This window comes from Myodes glareolus, chromosome 8 (genome assembly GCF_982192425.1).
Source record: "Myodes glareolus chromosome 8, mMyoGla1.1, whole genome shotgun sequence".
Lineage (NCBI taxonomy): Eukaryota > Metazoa > Chordata > Mammalia > Rodentia > Cricetidae > Myodes > Myodes glareolus.
The window spans coordinates 74,139,380-74,152,486 of record NC_142033.1 but is presented as its reverse complement, the minus strand read 5'-3'; the positions used below and the strand labels follow the sequence as shown (position 1 = coordinate 74,152,486).

At 49.7% G+C, this 13,107-nt stretch overlaps 1 protein-coding gene and 1 long non-coding RNA gene across 5 annotated transcripts in view; one reads left to right on the top strand and one right to left on the bottom strand.

Moving 5' to 3' along the window:
- Positions 1-11,776, top strand: part of Ascc2 (activating signal cointegrator 1 complex subunit 2) — a 46,883-nt gene extending 35,107 nt beyond the window's left edge. For 3 of the 4 annotated variants that reach the window (XM_048449919.3, XM_048449918.3, XM_048449920.3), the window contains 5 exons: positions 4,767-4,860; positions 4,946-5,067; positions 5,516-5,615; positions 6,745-6,824; positions 9,174-11,776. In XM_048449919.3, the coding sequence (XP_048305876.3) occupies positions 4,767-4,860; positions 4,946-5,067; positions 5,516-5,615; positions 6,745-6,824; positions 9,174-9,345 (568 nt within the window). In that variant the 3' untranslated portion in view covers positions 9,346-11,776. Of the gene's footprint in view, positions 1-4,722; positions 4,861-4,945; positions 5,068-5,515; positions 5,616-6,744; positions 6,825-9,173 lie in introns of those variants that run through there. The other variant, XR_015738593.1, reaches the window with a different exon arrangement.
- LOC146893903 (uncharacterized) lies at positions 833-5,627 on the bottom strand. Its single transcript, XR_015002765.2, has 3 exons — positions 5,497-5,627; positions 5,274-5,362; positions 833-2,985 (listed from the first exon to the last, which is right to left on the bottom strand). It is a non-coding gene; the product is annotated as an uncharacterized LOC146893903 (long non-coding RNA).
- Positions 11,777-13,107: the final 1,331 nt, after the last annotated feature.

Genomic DNA, 13,107 nt, shown 5'->3' with positions numbered 1-13,107 from the left:
CTCTGGAATGGCTTCCTCTGGGAAGAAACTGAAGTCAGTGGTGATGGCAGAAACATTGACAGCCAGGTAAAGAATGGGGGTAGGGGAGTTAATCTGCTCCAAAGTTCTATAGTCACATTGAGTCATAGAACCCGAAAATCCAGGGGCTCTGTTCAAGTGCAGCCTGTGCTGTCCCCATCATAATAGTGGGGACAAGAGGGTCTAGAAAGGAGGGAGACTGTTAGTCTTGGGGCCGTGTTCTGATAAGAGCCCCATGCAGTAACACAGTTGCTTCATCAGTTAGAGCCCAGGGCTGTTCCCCACCTGGGGCTGTGTGCTGCCAGAAGCTTGCTGACTGAGGGCTCAGCAGGCACAGGGCAACTCTGAAGCCATCTGGCTGATTGCACAAGAAATCCTGGCACATTGCTTCATCAGTCAAATTGTGAGATTCCCTTGATCCCAGGCAGAGCGGTTATTCCTGTTGGTGGCTGCTCTAGGAAGAGCCAAACAGGGTCCCCCAGGCCAGCAGAAGGTGTGGGGAGCCTGACTGGTAGGACCCTCTACAGAGCTTAGCATCTCTGGACACAGGTTTCCCCTTGGTGTTCATCCGTAGGTTCACCTTGGTCACTCCACATCCCCACCCAATTGGAGGTCACCTATGAGCATTTGCCAGTGGGCTGCTTTCAGCTGTCAGGGTCATCAGAAGAACTGAAGCAGCCAGGTGTCCTGAAGGCTGTGTCCTAATTCTGTGGCACTCTGCCTGCCAGCAGAGACTGAATGACCAGTGTTTACCAATCCCACTTTGGGCAGCCCAGGGGCAAGGATTGTAAAGAGGTAAAGCCTTCATTCATGGTTCAGTATTTATCCACTCAGCAAATATTTATTAAGTGCTTTACTAGCGTGAGATCCTGTGCGAGGCACCAGGAAAACAAGGTGAGCAGGGTACCTTAGCTTTGCCCACAGAGGGCAGAGACCGTGGGAAAGACAGATCATCAAATAATCAGGTGCACCAGGAGTTCAGCAGGGGCACCTGCCTAGTCAGGGCAAGGTGGAAGGGCGAGGGCCCTGCCTTCGGGTAGCAGGTGGAGAATTAAGTAGCACAAAGTAAATCACACCTGTGTACATATGCATTGAATCTGATGAACATGCTTGGCAGCTTTGTTAGCAAGTAGAGTCTGATCTCTTACACACAAAGAGTTACAGAGGGCAGAGGTGGGGCTTGGTTACCCTGTGGCTGGTTTTTATTTGGTAACAAGCACAAGATGTCTTCTGGTACCCTGGCTTAGGGGTCCCTCAGGACTGTGAAGGGCTTCAGCTATTTGATTTTTGGCTACTAGAAACTGTAATGCCCAAGGGTGTCCAGACAAGGTATTCTTGCCTTTCTTTTATGTTTTGTTTAATTTTTGCTTGTTTTGTTTTTTGGTGATGCTAGGGCCCGAACCCAGGGTCTTGCACACTACCATTGTGTCACTACCCAGCCCCATCTCTTTTTTAAAGAAGAACAAAGCAGGCCCAGAAGCTACCGTATTTTTCTCATGTGTCGTGAACAGAACTGGGCCAGACTTTGGGACTCTAATGTGGAGCACAGAAGTGGAGCAATCTGAACCTGAGTCAGAGCTGGGCCTGGCTCACACAGTCCCAGCAGGCCAGTCTGGGCTATATCAGGAGATCCTGTTTCAAAATAAGCAATGAAGAAAGGGAGGAAAGGAGGAAGGGAAGAAAGGAAGGAGGGAGGGAGGGAGGGAGGCAGGCAGGCTACTAGAGTAGACTAGAGGGTAGCTTTGGTTGAACACCAAGCACCTGTGTACACAACATGTGATCTTCTAACTCCTTTGGACTGCTCTATAGAACCCTGGAAGATAACAAGAGTCCCCCTCAACAAAGGTTCTGTGGCCAGATATGTCTGTATGTTTTGTCTGCCTCTTGGAGAATCACAACGTACATTAGCATATTAGACTGACAGAAGAAACTGAATTCATTTTGTTGAGCTCAGCAAACGCTGATCCATGTCTGTATCTTTTATATCTTCTTTTCCTTTAGTTTTGTTGTTGTTGTTTGTTTTGTTTTGTTGTTGTCTTCTGTTTGAGACGGAGTCTGGTGTAACTCCAGCTAGCCTCAGACTCACTAAGCAGCCAAAGATGACCCTGAACTCATTGTCACCCTGTTCCTATGTCCTCCGCATTTGGGGTAGAGCCGTGCAGTGCACCCCTGCGCTCAGCTTTACACATCATCGCATTTCATTCTCGGCTCACCCCTGAGAAGTGAATACTGCAAGCAGGAAATTAAGGAGGTTTTTGTTTGCTTTGATTTTGAGATAGGGACTCAGAGGCTGGCCTGGAACTAACTCACTGTGTAAACCAGGCTGGCCTGAAACTCACAGAAATCCTCTTGTCTCTGCCACCTTAAAGCTGGGTTTATTTCCCCACCACTCCTGTTTTTTAAGTTACAGATGGTTGTGAGTACATATGTGAGTGGCAGAAATTGGGCCTGGGTTCTTGATAAGTGCAGCCAGTACTCTTAACCCCTAAACCATCTCTCCAGTCCTGTTAGTGCTAGGTTTAGAGGCAAGCAACCCCCACCACGCATGACTGATTTAGCGATGCTAGAGACTTGCTGTGACCACACAGCTTAGAAAGTGTAGAGTAAACCCAAGTCAGGACCTGAACCCTTCCTTTAGAAGCTGTATGGCTCTGGGAGTTGTTTCTCTGCCTTTAGGTGCCCCAGAACTCCCTCACCTGGAATGTTTGTTGTCTCTACAGGCCACTAAGGACCTGTTAAAATCAGGTTTTTATAGAACAGAGTTGAGTAGATGACAAGAGAAAAGGTGACCAGCTTCAGGAGAGCAGGCATGTTCCTGGCCTTGCTGCCACTTTATAGGAGGCCAGGATTCCAAAGACAGTCTGTGAAGTTCTTGTTGCCTGTTTCTAGAGGAGGGTGAAGTCCTGGCTTATGAATGGATCTTTCCCAGGTGCTTGTGTGGGATCTTCTTTCTTCTTGGCTCCAAATCTAGACAAGGAAGCAAAGCGCAGTACCCTAGACAGGCAGCCCAGGCCCCTGGCTCTGCTGCCTGGTGTCTCCCAAGGCCTAGGTGGGATCCATAAAAAGTGTCTTCTCCATCTGGCCCTGCAAAAAGCCACATAACTAGATACTATCCACCTTCACCCAGAACCTGGGATGACAGAAACCAGGAGCTTCAGAGAGCTGCCAGACAAGGATAACACCTTTTCTTCTTGGGCCCCTGGCCCAGCATAGATAGTACCTGGCATCTCAAAAAGTGTGGCTGAGTGCAGGAATGTGTTCTTACTGGTGGTACCAGCAATGGGAAAGGCTTAAAGCCCTTTCTCTTTTCTATCTCCTTACCAACCTGACAAAGAAAGAGTCTCATGCAGTGCCAAGGCCATCATCACGGCTCCACAGCCCCAATCCTGGTGGCTGGGAAAGATTCCTGGATTGGTCTTTTGGGTTTTTGTTGTTGTTGTTGTTTTTCAGTTTTATTTAAAACAAGGGCTAGTGTAGCCTAAACCGGCCTCCAGCTCTCTTTGTAGCTGAGACTGACCTTGAACTCCTGATCTTCCTGCTCCTCCTCGCTAGTGCTGGAATCATACATTTTGCCATCATGCACAGCTTTGTGGGGTTTTGTTTATTTGTTTGTTTGCTTGCTTGTTTTGTTTGAGATAAGGGTCTCTGTAGTCCAACCTGGCCTTTAACTCTTGGCAGTTCTCCTACCCCAGTCTCTCAAATACTAGGACTATAGGCATGAGTCACCACAACCAGATAAGATTTCTGTTTACCTAAGAGTTCACTCAGATCTAAACCAAATACAACATCCTTTATGTCCCACTGTGGGGTCCTGGTGCTATCAACCACTCTCCTGTCATGAGTTTCCTCACCCCTTCCTCCAGACCTATGCTGGTGCCGCCCTCACTTCTGTCAATGGCAGCCCACTGCATTCGGCATACTTTGTGGCGTTCACCCTCACTCTACTGTGAGTACAGATGCATATCTGACACGTTTCTCAGTCTCCTCCCTGCTTAGGCTTAGAATGGCTCTGACAGGTAGGAAGATTGTCACAGTGCAGCAAAGCCTTGCCAGCCGTACTGAAACTGCAGTCCCAACCTGTCTGGCTCCCAGACGACCCTACAGACCCAGACACCTGCCACCCACCCAGAGCCAGCGTTAGAAGATCTGCACAGAATCTACGTGGCTCTGTGTCTCACTTTTTGTTTTTCTCAGACCCCTTCCTCTTGATACATTCCAGAGATGGAATCTCGTCACTAAGCTAGATTTCTTGCCTGCTATCTCTACTTGATTTGCCCATGCAGAGCCAAAGAAACCACATTCCATGAGCCTATGTATGTGGTTGACAAGCCGGGGTTCTCTACAAGTTTGCAAAGCCATGGTCAATAGACTTGAGGCCCTGCTGACACTGTGATGTACAGTTCAGTGTGAGCCAGGTGTGTCCCTTCCCCCTCCACTGCGCCCATCTGTCCTGGTTTTCGACATAACTGATGGCAGTCGGAACTAGCAGACTTTCCTCCTCCCACGGTACCTTGCATGGAAGCTGGCCCTGCAAAACAGGGATGGGAGCTGCTGTAGTGAGAGGGTGAGAGGAAGAAGCCAGACCCCCTCTTGCCTCACCCAAGAGTGCTTAGGGCTTTCCTGGGCTTAGGACAAAGAGGGTCTGAGGTCTACAGAAGTGAACCCAGCATCTCTCTGGACCTTTTGCCCTCCACACTCTTCCAGACCTGATGGTGTCCTCCCTCTCTCCCTGCTGTCCCTGGCTCCAGGAAGGAGGAGAACGTGAGGAGCCTGGTGAACGACAAGCGGGCTGTGGTGGCTCAGAGGCTTCGCTACCAGCAGTACAGCGTGGTAATGGAGGAGGTAGGCTGCCCAGCCTGGGCCTATGCTGAGTGTGGGAAATCGAGCAGTCCCCTAGCTTCTCTGACCCATGAGTCGGCTGTTGCAGGTCCCAGTGCAGCCAGGAGAATACCAGGTTGATGACTACGAGGACGAGTATGATGACACATATGATGGCAACCAGGTGGGCGCCAACGATGCAGACTCTGATGATGAGCTCATCAGCCGCAGGTGAGTAGCAAGGCTAGCAGGCTAGTGTCAGGTGACCCGCACCTGGCCCGCCAGACAGATATCCCGGCCCCACTCCCACCCTCTGCTCCTTCACCCCACCCCACTCCCACCCTCACCCTCACCCCCATCCCCACCCCCTGTTTTAGCAAGTCCTGTTTTTTCCTAAGTGTGGAACATTTCCTCAGCAGAATTTTGTAGGGATTTACCTGTGCAGATCAAAGCAGGGCTTCCTGGTGAACAAAAAGACTGGAGATCCCTAGGGCCTCAGCTCAGCAATTACCACCCTTTAAAGAATCTGGGGACAAAAGCAAAGCCTGCTTGAAAACCCCTGTGGGAAGGTTCCCTTGCCTCCCGAGCAGTGCCCCTCCCAGCCTTCTCCCCAGCCTTCTTCCCCAGGCAGGAGGCCACTCTCCAATTCTTTGATCTCACTTTCTTTCCCAACCCTCAGGCCCTTCACCATCCCTCAGGTGCTGAGAACGAAAATGCCTGGAGAAGGACCGGAGGAAGACTATGATGAAGTGGAGGAGGTTGAAGAGGAGGCCCCCAAGGTCCGTCCTGGGCAGGTGGCAGATGAAAGAAATGCAGCTCTGAAGGGCAAATTAGAGCTCTGTGCCAGTCTCCCCACTTCCGAGCCTGCTGGCTTGGGCAGGGTCCTTTCAGGCACAGACTATTTGGAGAGCTTCGGGCTTTGATCTCTGCTCCACTGCCCAGAGGGCTCTCAGGGGACAGAATGGGTGGGGGGGTCTGTCAACAGCTGAGTCATCAGGTGTTATGGTCTGGAAGAAGGAAATGTAGCTGTAGGCTGTTGTGCCCAGACTGGCTTTTTTAAAAATCATAGACGCCCTGAGGCTCTGGAGGTAAGCTAGACCTCTTGTCTGAAAACTCACTTTTTAGCAACTAAACTTTCTCTTCAGCTGAAATATTAACTTGAAATTCAAGATAGAAAACAGATGAAAAGTGATTTTGCTCCATTTGAAGGGAGTAGCCAGGCAGCCCAAGCAGCCCCCAAAGGGTGACAGAGTCAGATGTTCCTAGAGCTGTGTGGAGATGTGATTGCTATGATAGGAAGCATGTGGCCTGCCGCAGGGCTCTCAGCCACAGGCTCCTACCTCTTTGCCCATCCTGGGGTAAGTCAGATTTGCATATAAAGAGAACCATCTTCACATGTCACTAGTTCTATAATAATACCTTTGGGTATTATTATTATGATGATGATGCCATAGGTCAAAGTCTGCCTGTTTGCTGAGGTCCTAGCTTTCCCCTGCACAGGTCCACCACGCACTCTGAGCATAGAAAGTGGTCCTCAAGAGGAGCTCTCACAGAGCCCTCTGCTGTGGCCCCAGAATGAGACCTGACCTCCAAGTCTCAGGGCAAGCCTGCTTCCAGGGGCCTTATAGTCAACTTTCATGGTCTTTTATGTCCTTTCCTGTTGGCCATCTCAGCCATACCCACACACGCATTCACTGATGTGCCTGCTGTGGTCCTTTCTCCCCAGCATCCTTTAGCTCCCTCCCTCCCTGAAGGAGGCTTCAGCTGGCAACCAGCTTGCTCAGTACTAAGATTGCCTGCCCTGCCTGTTGTGGATGCCTCAGGATTCCTCCCAGCAGGATCCACACAGGCTAGGGAAATGATTGCAGAGCACGTGATTGCAGATTTTCTCTTCTCTTCCTTCCACAGCTGGACCATTTCATCCAGGATCCTGCAGTGCTGAGGGAAAAGGCTGAAGCCAGGCGCCTGGCCTTCCTTGCCAGGAAGGGGTGAGCTTCCACCTGGGGGAGACCCATCAGAATCCAACTGGCCATGTAGGAAACCCTGGGTGCTTTTTAAGATAGGGTTTCTCGTCATAGTCCTGGCTGTCCTGCAGCACACTCTGTAGACTAGGCTGGCCTTGAGCTCTTTGATCTGCCTTCCTCTGCCTCCCAAGTTCTGGAAATAAAGGTATGTGCCACCACTGCCCGGCCCCTGGGGACTTTTTGGGTAGTTATTTAGCTCCTGTCAAGCTCTAGGAAGTAACTATTAATATCAGTTATCATTGTCCAGTTTGACCCAGAGACATTAAATAACTTAGTAAAGGTCATACAGCATTAAGTCTCCCCGAAAGATCAGAGCCAATCAAAGTATGTGCCTAAAGTCATAGCTACTTGGGAGGCTGAAGCAGGAGAATCATTTGAAAGCAGGATTTCAAAACCAGTGTGAGTAGCATAGCAAACACTGTTACACTTGAAAGCCACGCATCACAGTGTGAGCCGGTGAGCCCAGTGCTCAGGTGGCAAAGGCAAGAGGGTACGGTTGGTTTCTGTTGTTTTAACTCTTTACTTTTTGGGGGCCCTCCACCCAGCTCCCAAATAATCACATGGAGACTTATTCTTCCTTATGAATGCCAGTCTTAGTTTGGCTTGTTTCTAGCCAACTTTTCTTTTCTTTTCTTTTTTAAAAATCTATTATGTATATGGTATTCTGCGTGCATGTATGCCTACACCCCTGAAGAGGGCACCAGATCTCATTCTAGATGGTTGTGAGTCACCCTGTGGTTGCTGGGACTTGATCTCAGGGCCTCTGGAAGAAGTCAGTGCTCTTAACCTCTAAGCCATCTCTCCAGCCCTAGGCATCTTTTCTTAACTTAAATTATCCCATCTACGTTTTCTGTACTTTTACCTCACCCCCCCCCCCAGACGGGGTTTCTCTGTAGCTTTAGAGCCTGTCCTGGAATTAGCTCTTGTAGACCAGGCTGGACTCAAAGATCCGCCTGCCTCTGCCTCCCGAGTGCTGGGATTAAAGGCGTGCCCCACCACTGCCCGGCTTGTTCTTTTACCTTTTTCTATTTCTGTATATCTTTCCTTCTTATTCCATGTCTGACTATGTGGCTCCCCCACATCCTCCTCTCCTCCTTTTCTTTTCCCTCCATTCTGTTTCTATTTATTCTCTCTACATGGCAGCCCTGCCTATTTTTCTCTCCTGCCCAGCTATTGGCTGTTCCTTATTAGTCCAATCAGGTGTTTTAAAAGGCAGGCAAGTAACATGGCTTCTCACAGTTAAACAAATGTAACATAAAAGAATGTAACACATCTTTGCATCATTAAACAAACAGCATAAACGAATGTAACACATATTCAACTAATATTCCACAACAAGAGTACCTCTGAGGTACATTGAGAAAGCCTGTCTCAGAAACAAGTAAATAATACAGATGCACCCAAAAGGCCTAGCTTTGTGTTCTGCGCTCATAATCATTACTTGACAGTGTGAGTCTATCACTCAGCATGAGAATGTATGCAAGCCTCACTGGTATCTGCAGAATAGAAAGAGCTCAGGCAGAAGACACATCCTTAGTGACTTCAAGTCATGGTAGGGACACAGGGACACTTGAGCTAAGCCCTTATGGTAGAAAGGGTATGGGGGAGTTTTGTTTTTCCAGACAAGGTTTTTCTGTGTAGCCTTGGCTGTCCTGGAGCTTACACTATAGACCAGGCTGGCCTCAGACTCAGAGATCCTCCTGCTTCTGCCTCCTGAGTGTTGGGATTAAAGGCGTGCGCCACCACCGCCTGGCTAGGTTCCTTTTTCTTAGTTAAGAAACTGGTCAGAGTCTACTGTGCCAAGAGTAGAAGCATAGGCCAGGGGTGGAAGTTCAGTCCAAACCCCAATTCTGGGTATAGGAGGCCTCACCAAGAGACTTTTGATTCCATGCTGAAGGCAACAAAGGCAGAGGTTGTTGACGAGAGCACAGCTATTCCAAGCTTTTTCTCCCAGCCCTGAGGGAGCACTCTGAGTAGACCAGAGGCTCTGGGCCACGGGGCCAAGTTAAGACCTGGTGTGTAAACATAGGGTGTTGTCCCATTTGTAGGGGCCCATGTATGGCAGAGGGAAGGGAGCCACCATCCAGCCCACTAACTCATCCATCTGTGTTCATACTCACAGATGGGTGATGGGCCCATCTTCAGGGGCTAGGAGAAAATTAGGCCCAAGGCTGGGGCTCCATTTCCTTTCCTATCTGGACCTGGGCCTGTGTGTGACCTCAGTGGTAGCCGCTAGGGTGGACTGTGGAACCTTCCCATCAGAACCTTGTCCAGCTGATGTCCCTCATCATGGGGTGGGTATTACTCTTGCAGGTACCGGCCTGAAAATTCTGCAGCAGTGACAGGCAGCCCCCGGGGCCATGGGCAAAGCCGAGAAACCACCCAGGAACGCAGGAAGAAAGAAGCCAAAAAGGCAACCAGAGCCAACCACAACCGTAGAACCATGGCTGACCGGAAGAGAAGCAAAGGCATGATCCCATCCTGAGGCCACAAAGATGCCTGGGTGAGGGAGGCCCTCAAGGCCACCACCATACCTCACCTGCCAGCCAGCCATGAGCACCTTCTTGTTGAACACAAAGTGCCTTATTCCTTGGTGCAGGAACCCAGTGCCATCAAGTAGGCTCTCTCCCAGCTGTGCTAGCGGGAAAAGATGGGGATGCAAAACCAAGGTGTCCTTTATCTTGTGCAGCAAGACACCACCTCACAAAGTCCTGGATGCAGCAGAACTGTATATTCAGAAACAGCAAAGGGCCCGTGAATAAAGTTTCTGACCTTCTAACAATGTTCGGTGACATGCTCCGGCCTTTTCCCTCTGTCATACCTCAGTAAGACACCACCACCTGAAAGACAAGAAGGCACAGTGGTACCCATTCACTGTCTGTTGACTTTCTTTGCTTGCCCTCAGCACCCCTCCTAATATTGCTCTTCCTTGCTGTGTGACCCCGAGCACATCGGCCCTTTCTCTGTGCCTGTGGAAAGATTATTGCGCCTGTATGAGGCTTATGGTCCATTCTGTTGCTACCTCATGCACCTCCTCCCCAGGGGGTAGGCACTGTTTCCAGTTCACAGTACAGATCAGAAAGTGGGACTTGGAGAGCTGAGAGTGTGTTCCTAGGCCACAGACAAGAGGTGACAGAGCAGGTCTTGGAAACAGTCTGATCCCTGGCTGTCAGGTTGTGGATCAGTGTAGATGATAGGAACCCCTGTGTCACAGCTGGAACAAGGACACTTGGCCAGTTACAGGGCCTCGTAGTTATAAATAGACCGTTAGCCCCTAATCTAGCCTCCCAAATCTAGAGATTGGAAGCTACTAAAACGGAGCGAAGGTATGCTGCCAAGCCCTGTTGGAGCGAGTGAGACTTGGCTAGTTTCCAGAACCCTGTTCAGGTGTAGCCCACTCAGCAGTGGGCATCAGTTAACAGGCCCCTTGGGTTTTAACTGATGTGCAGGGGAGCTATAGTGAAGTCTTTGCTGGGCTGATCCTGATCCAGCGGGGCCTGGAGTCTAAGCTGCAGACCTTGGGATGCCAGGGACATTGATTTGATTGCAGTTAGGACGAACAGGCAGACAGACACTTGATGAATTGTTTTGTTTGGCCAGCCTGCACAAGTGAAAATCAATGGCAATCCCTGTGCCTTGCTGGCCTCTGGGAGCATTTGAGATGCAGAGTGGGGATGGGGTGGTGGCCTCCCCAAGGGCTGCTGAAGAAGCTGAGATCTGGCAGGCTTAGCCATCCTGACAGACAGCAGGAAAAGAGTTTCCTCCTGGAAGCACTTACCATTGGCCCAGCTCAGTGGCAGGGTCATTACTCCCTGACTGAGCTCAGACCAAGCTGCTGTCTCCTGCAAGGCAAATAGGTGTTTGGAGCTTTGCCTGCTGTTATTCCCCACAGCCACCTCGACTGCCCAGGTTTCCTGAGAACAGTCTGACTGAAAGAATAGAACACCACTATCTTTCTGTTTCCAGCATGTCAGGCCAGACCAAACAGTCCCCCAAGAAGCAGTGTGTTGCTTGCAGCTTTAGTTCACCAGGACTGCCTTTCACAGCACTTTGAAACCAGCACGGAGCATTCCTGTCACCCTTCCTCTCAGCCTAAGTGAGAGCACTGGACCAGATGAATAAGTCCCTAGAGATGGAGACTGAGGCTGTTGCTCAGTGGTAGAGCAAGTTAACATAAGTAAGTTAACATGCATGAGTATCGGTTTGTCCCCAATACTACATACACAAAGGAAGTCCCCAAGGGGATTTGGGTGGGCGAACCATTCAGTTCCTGTACCCACCCTGTCCCACTGCTCTCCTAGTCGGGTATTTTCTAAGTGCCTTTTCTGTGCCCTACAGAGAATGTTCCCATCATAGATGTTTCTGGAGAAACTCTTAAAACCTTGTGCCTCTGAAAGGACACACGACTCAAGTGTCTTTAATCCTAGCCTGTGAATGGCTGCAGGAGCTTCTGTGCCCTGGAAGAGCCTGTGGGGAGAAGCTGGCAAGGACTCTGCCCATAGTAACTTGGTCATGGCTGCTGTCCTTGCCAAGTTGCCCCAGCTGCATCCTGGAGGAGAAAATGGTTGGCACAAACGTGCATGTCACTGCTCACCAGGAGCTCAGATTCAGTAATCTGTGCAGAAAAACAAATCAGACTCAAGCAGAGTTAGATGTGGTGGCACACACTTATTTCTTGGGAGGTAGAGGTAGAGACAGAGTTCAAGGTTAGCCCCAGCTACATGTGGCCCTGTTCATAAATGAATGCAAACTAAATCTGAAGAACAAACTTAAGAACGTGAGCAGTGTCAGGCATTGTTTGTGAGAATGTTAGCACTATGTTTGCACCCTGACCAAGTGTGGAAGGGAATTTATGGGCTGGCCATGCTGGTAGCAAGGCCATGGTTACTTCTGTTGGGAATAAACACTTTTCCTGAGCCAGAGTCTCTCCTTTGTCTTCCTGGAGTTCATTCTCTTGCTTAACCTTGCAGTGTTGGGTCAGGTGAGAAAACTGGGGTACAAGGAGGCCCAAGGTCACACAGCTAGGGACCCTGTATAGGGTCAGACTCAGGAGTGTCTCCTGAAGCTCTAAGCTTCAAGCCATGCTGTTCCTCTCACTGCAATCAAGGAAGACACCGGCAAGTACTTAGAACACAGGACTCTTGGACATGCTAAGCTGCTGGGACTCCCGAGTACAGGGGATGTTCCACAGAGCTGGATTTCTTTTTTCTTTTTTTAATTTTCATTTTATTTTCCATGCTGCTCCCTCCGCCAAAGCTCTCCAGGTCTGTGCTGGCTCGGTGGCAGGGTTGCTTCCTAAGGGCTCTCTCTTTTTTCTTTTTTTTCTTTGTTTTCCACCTTCAAGAGGTTTGTCTAGTTTACTGTTCAACCTACTGAATAATGCTTTGGTTTTGTAGGTGTGCTTGGTTTTTTGAGACAGGGTGGCTTGTATAATCTTGGCTGTCCTGAAACTCCTTCTGTAGACCAGGCTGGCCTCGAACTCACAGAGATCCACCTGCTTCTGCTTCCTGAGTGCTGGGATTAAAGGCGTGCATAACTACTGCCCAGTCATGTGTGTTTGTTTTTAAATAAGGAACTGTTTTAAAACTTTATGCGTGTGTGTGTGTGTGTGTATGTGCCTGCATGCGTTTATATGTACTACCTGTGTCTAAGTGCCTGCAAAGACCAGAGGAAGTTGGATCCCGTGGGCTACGGTGCTGGCAGCTGGACCTGGTTTACCCGCCAGAGTAGTGCACACCCCTAACCTCTGAACTCTCTCTGCGGGTCTTTATTTTGTTTTGAGAGACTGGCTCTTGATATGTAGTTCAGGCTGACCTCAAATTCAAGATGTTCTTGCAGCCTCCAGTGTGTGGGATTATAGGCATGAGACCTCTCAGGAGAGAAGAGGAAGAGTGCTGGTGTCCTGATCAGAGCCTGAATGACATTGAAGCCTAGGAGTGTTCTGACCAATATGTCCCAGGGACCAACCTGTCCCAGGGACCAGCCCCAAACAGCCAACATCCACATTTGCTTCTCGCCCTAAGGGTCAGCCTATTGGGAAGCCGAGAGTGGGGGACTAGGATCTCTTTTGGTGCATGTGTTCCAAAGCCCTCTGGGTGTCATGTATACATAAGGCCCACCTCTGCCCTCCTGGAAGTTACAGTGCAAAGAGCATGTGGACATTAAATAAAATGTTTTGCAAAAACAGAAAACTGAAGAATCCAAGGGTGCTTGTTCATTGGGCAGAAGCAAGAGGTCACTGGAGACT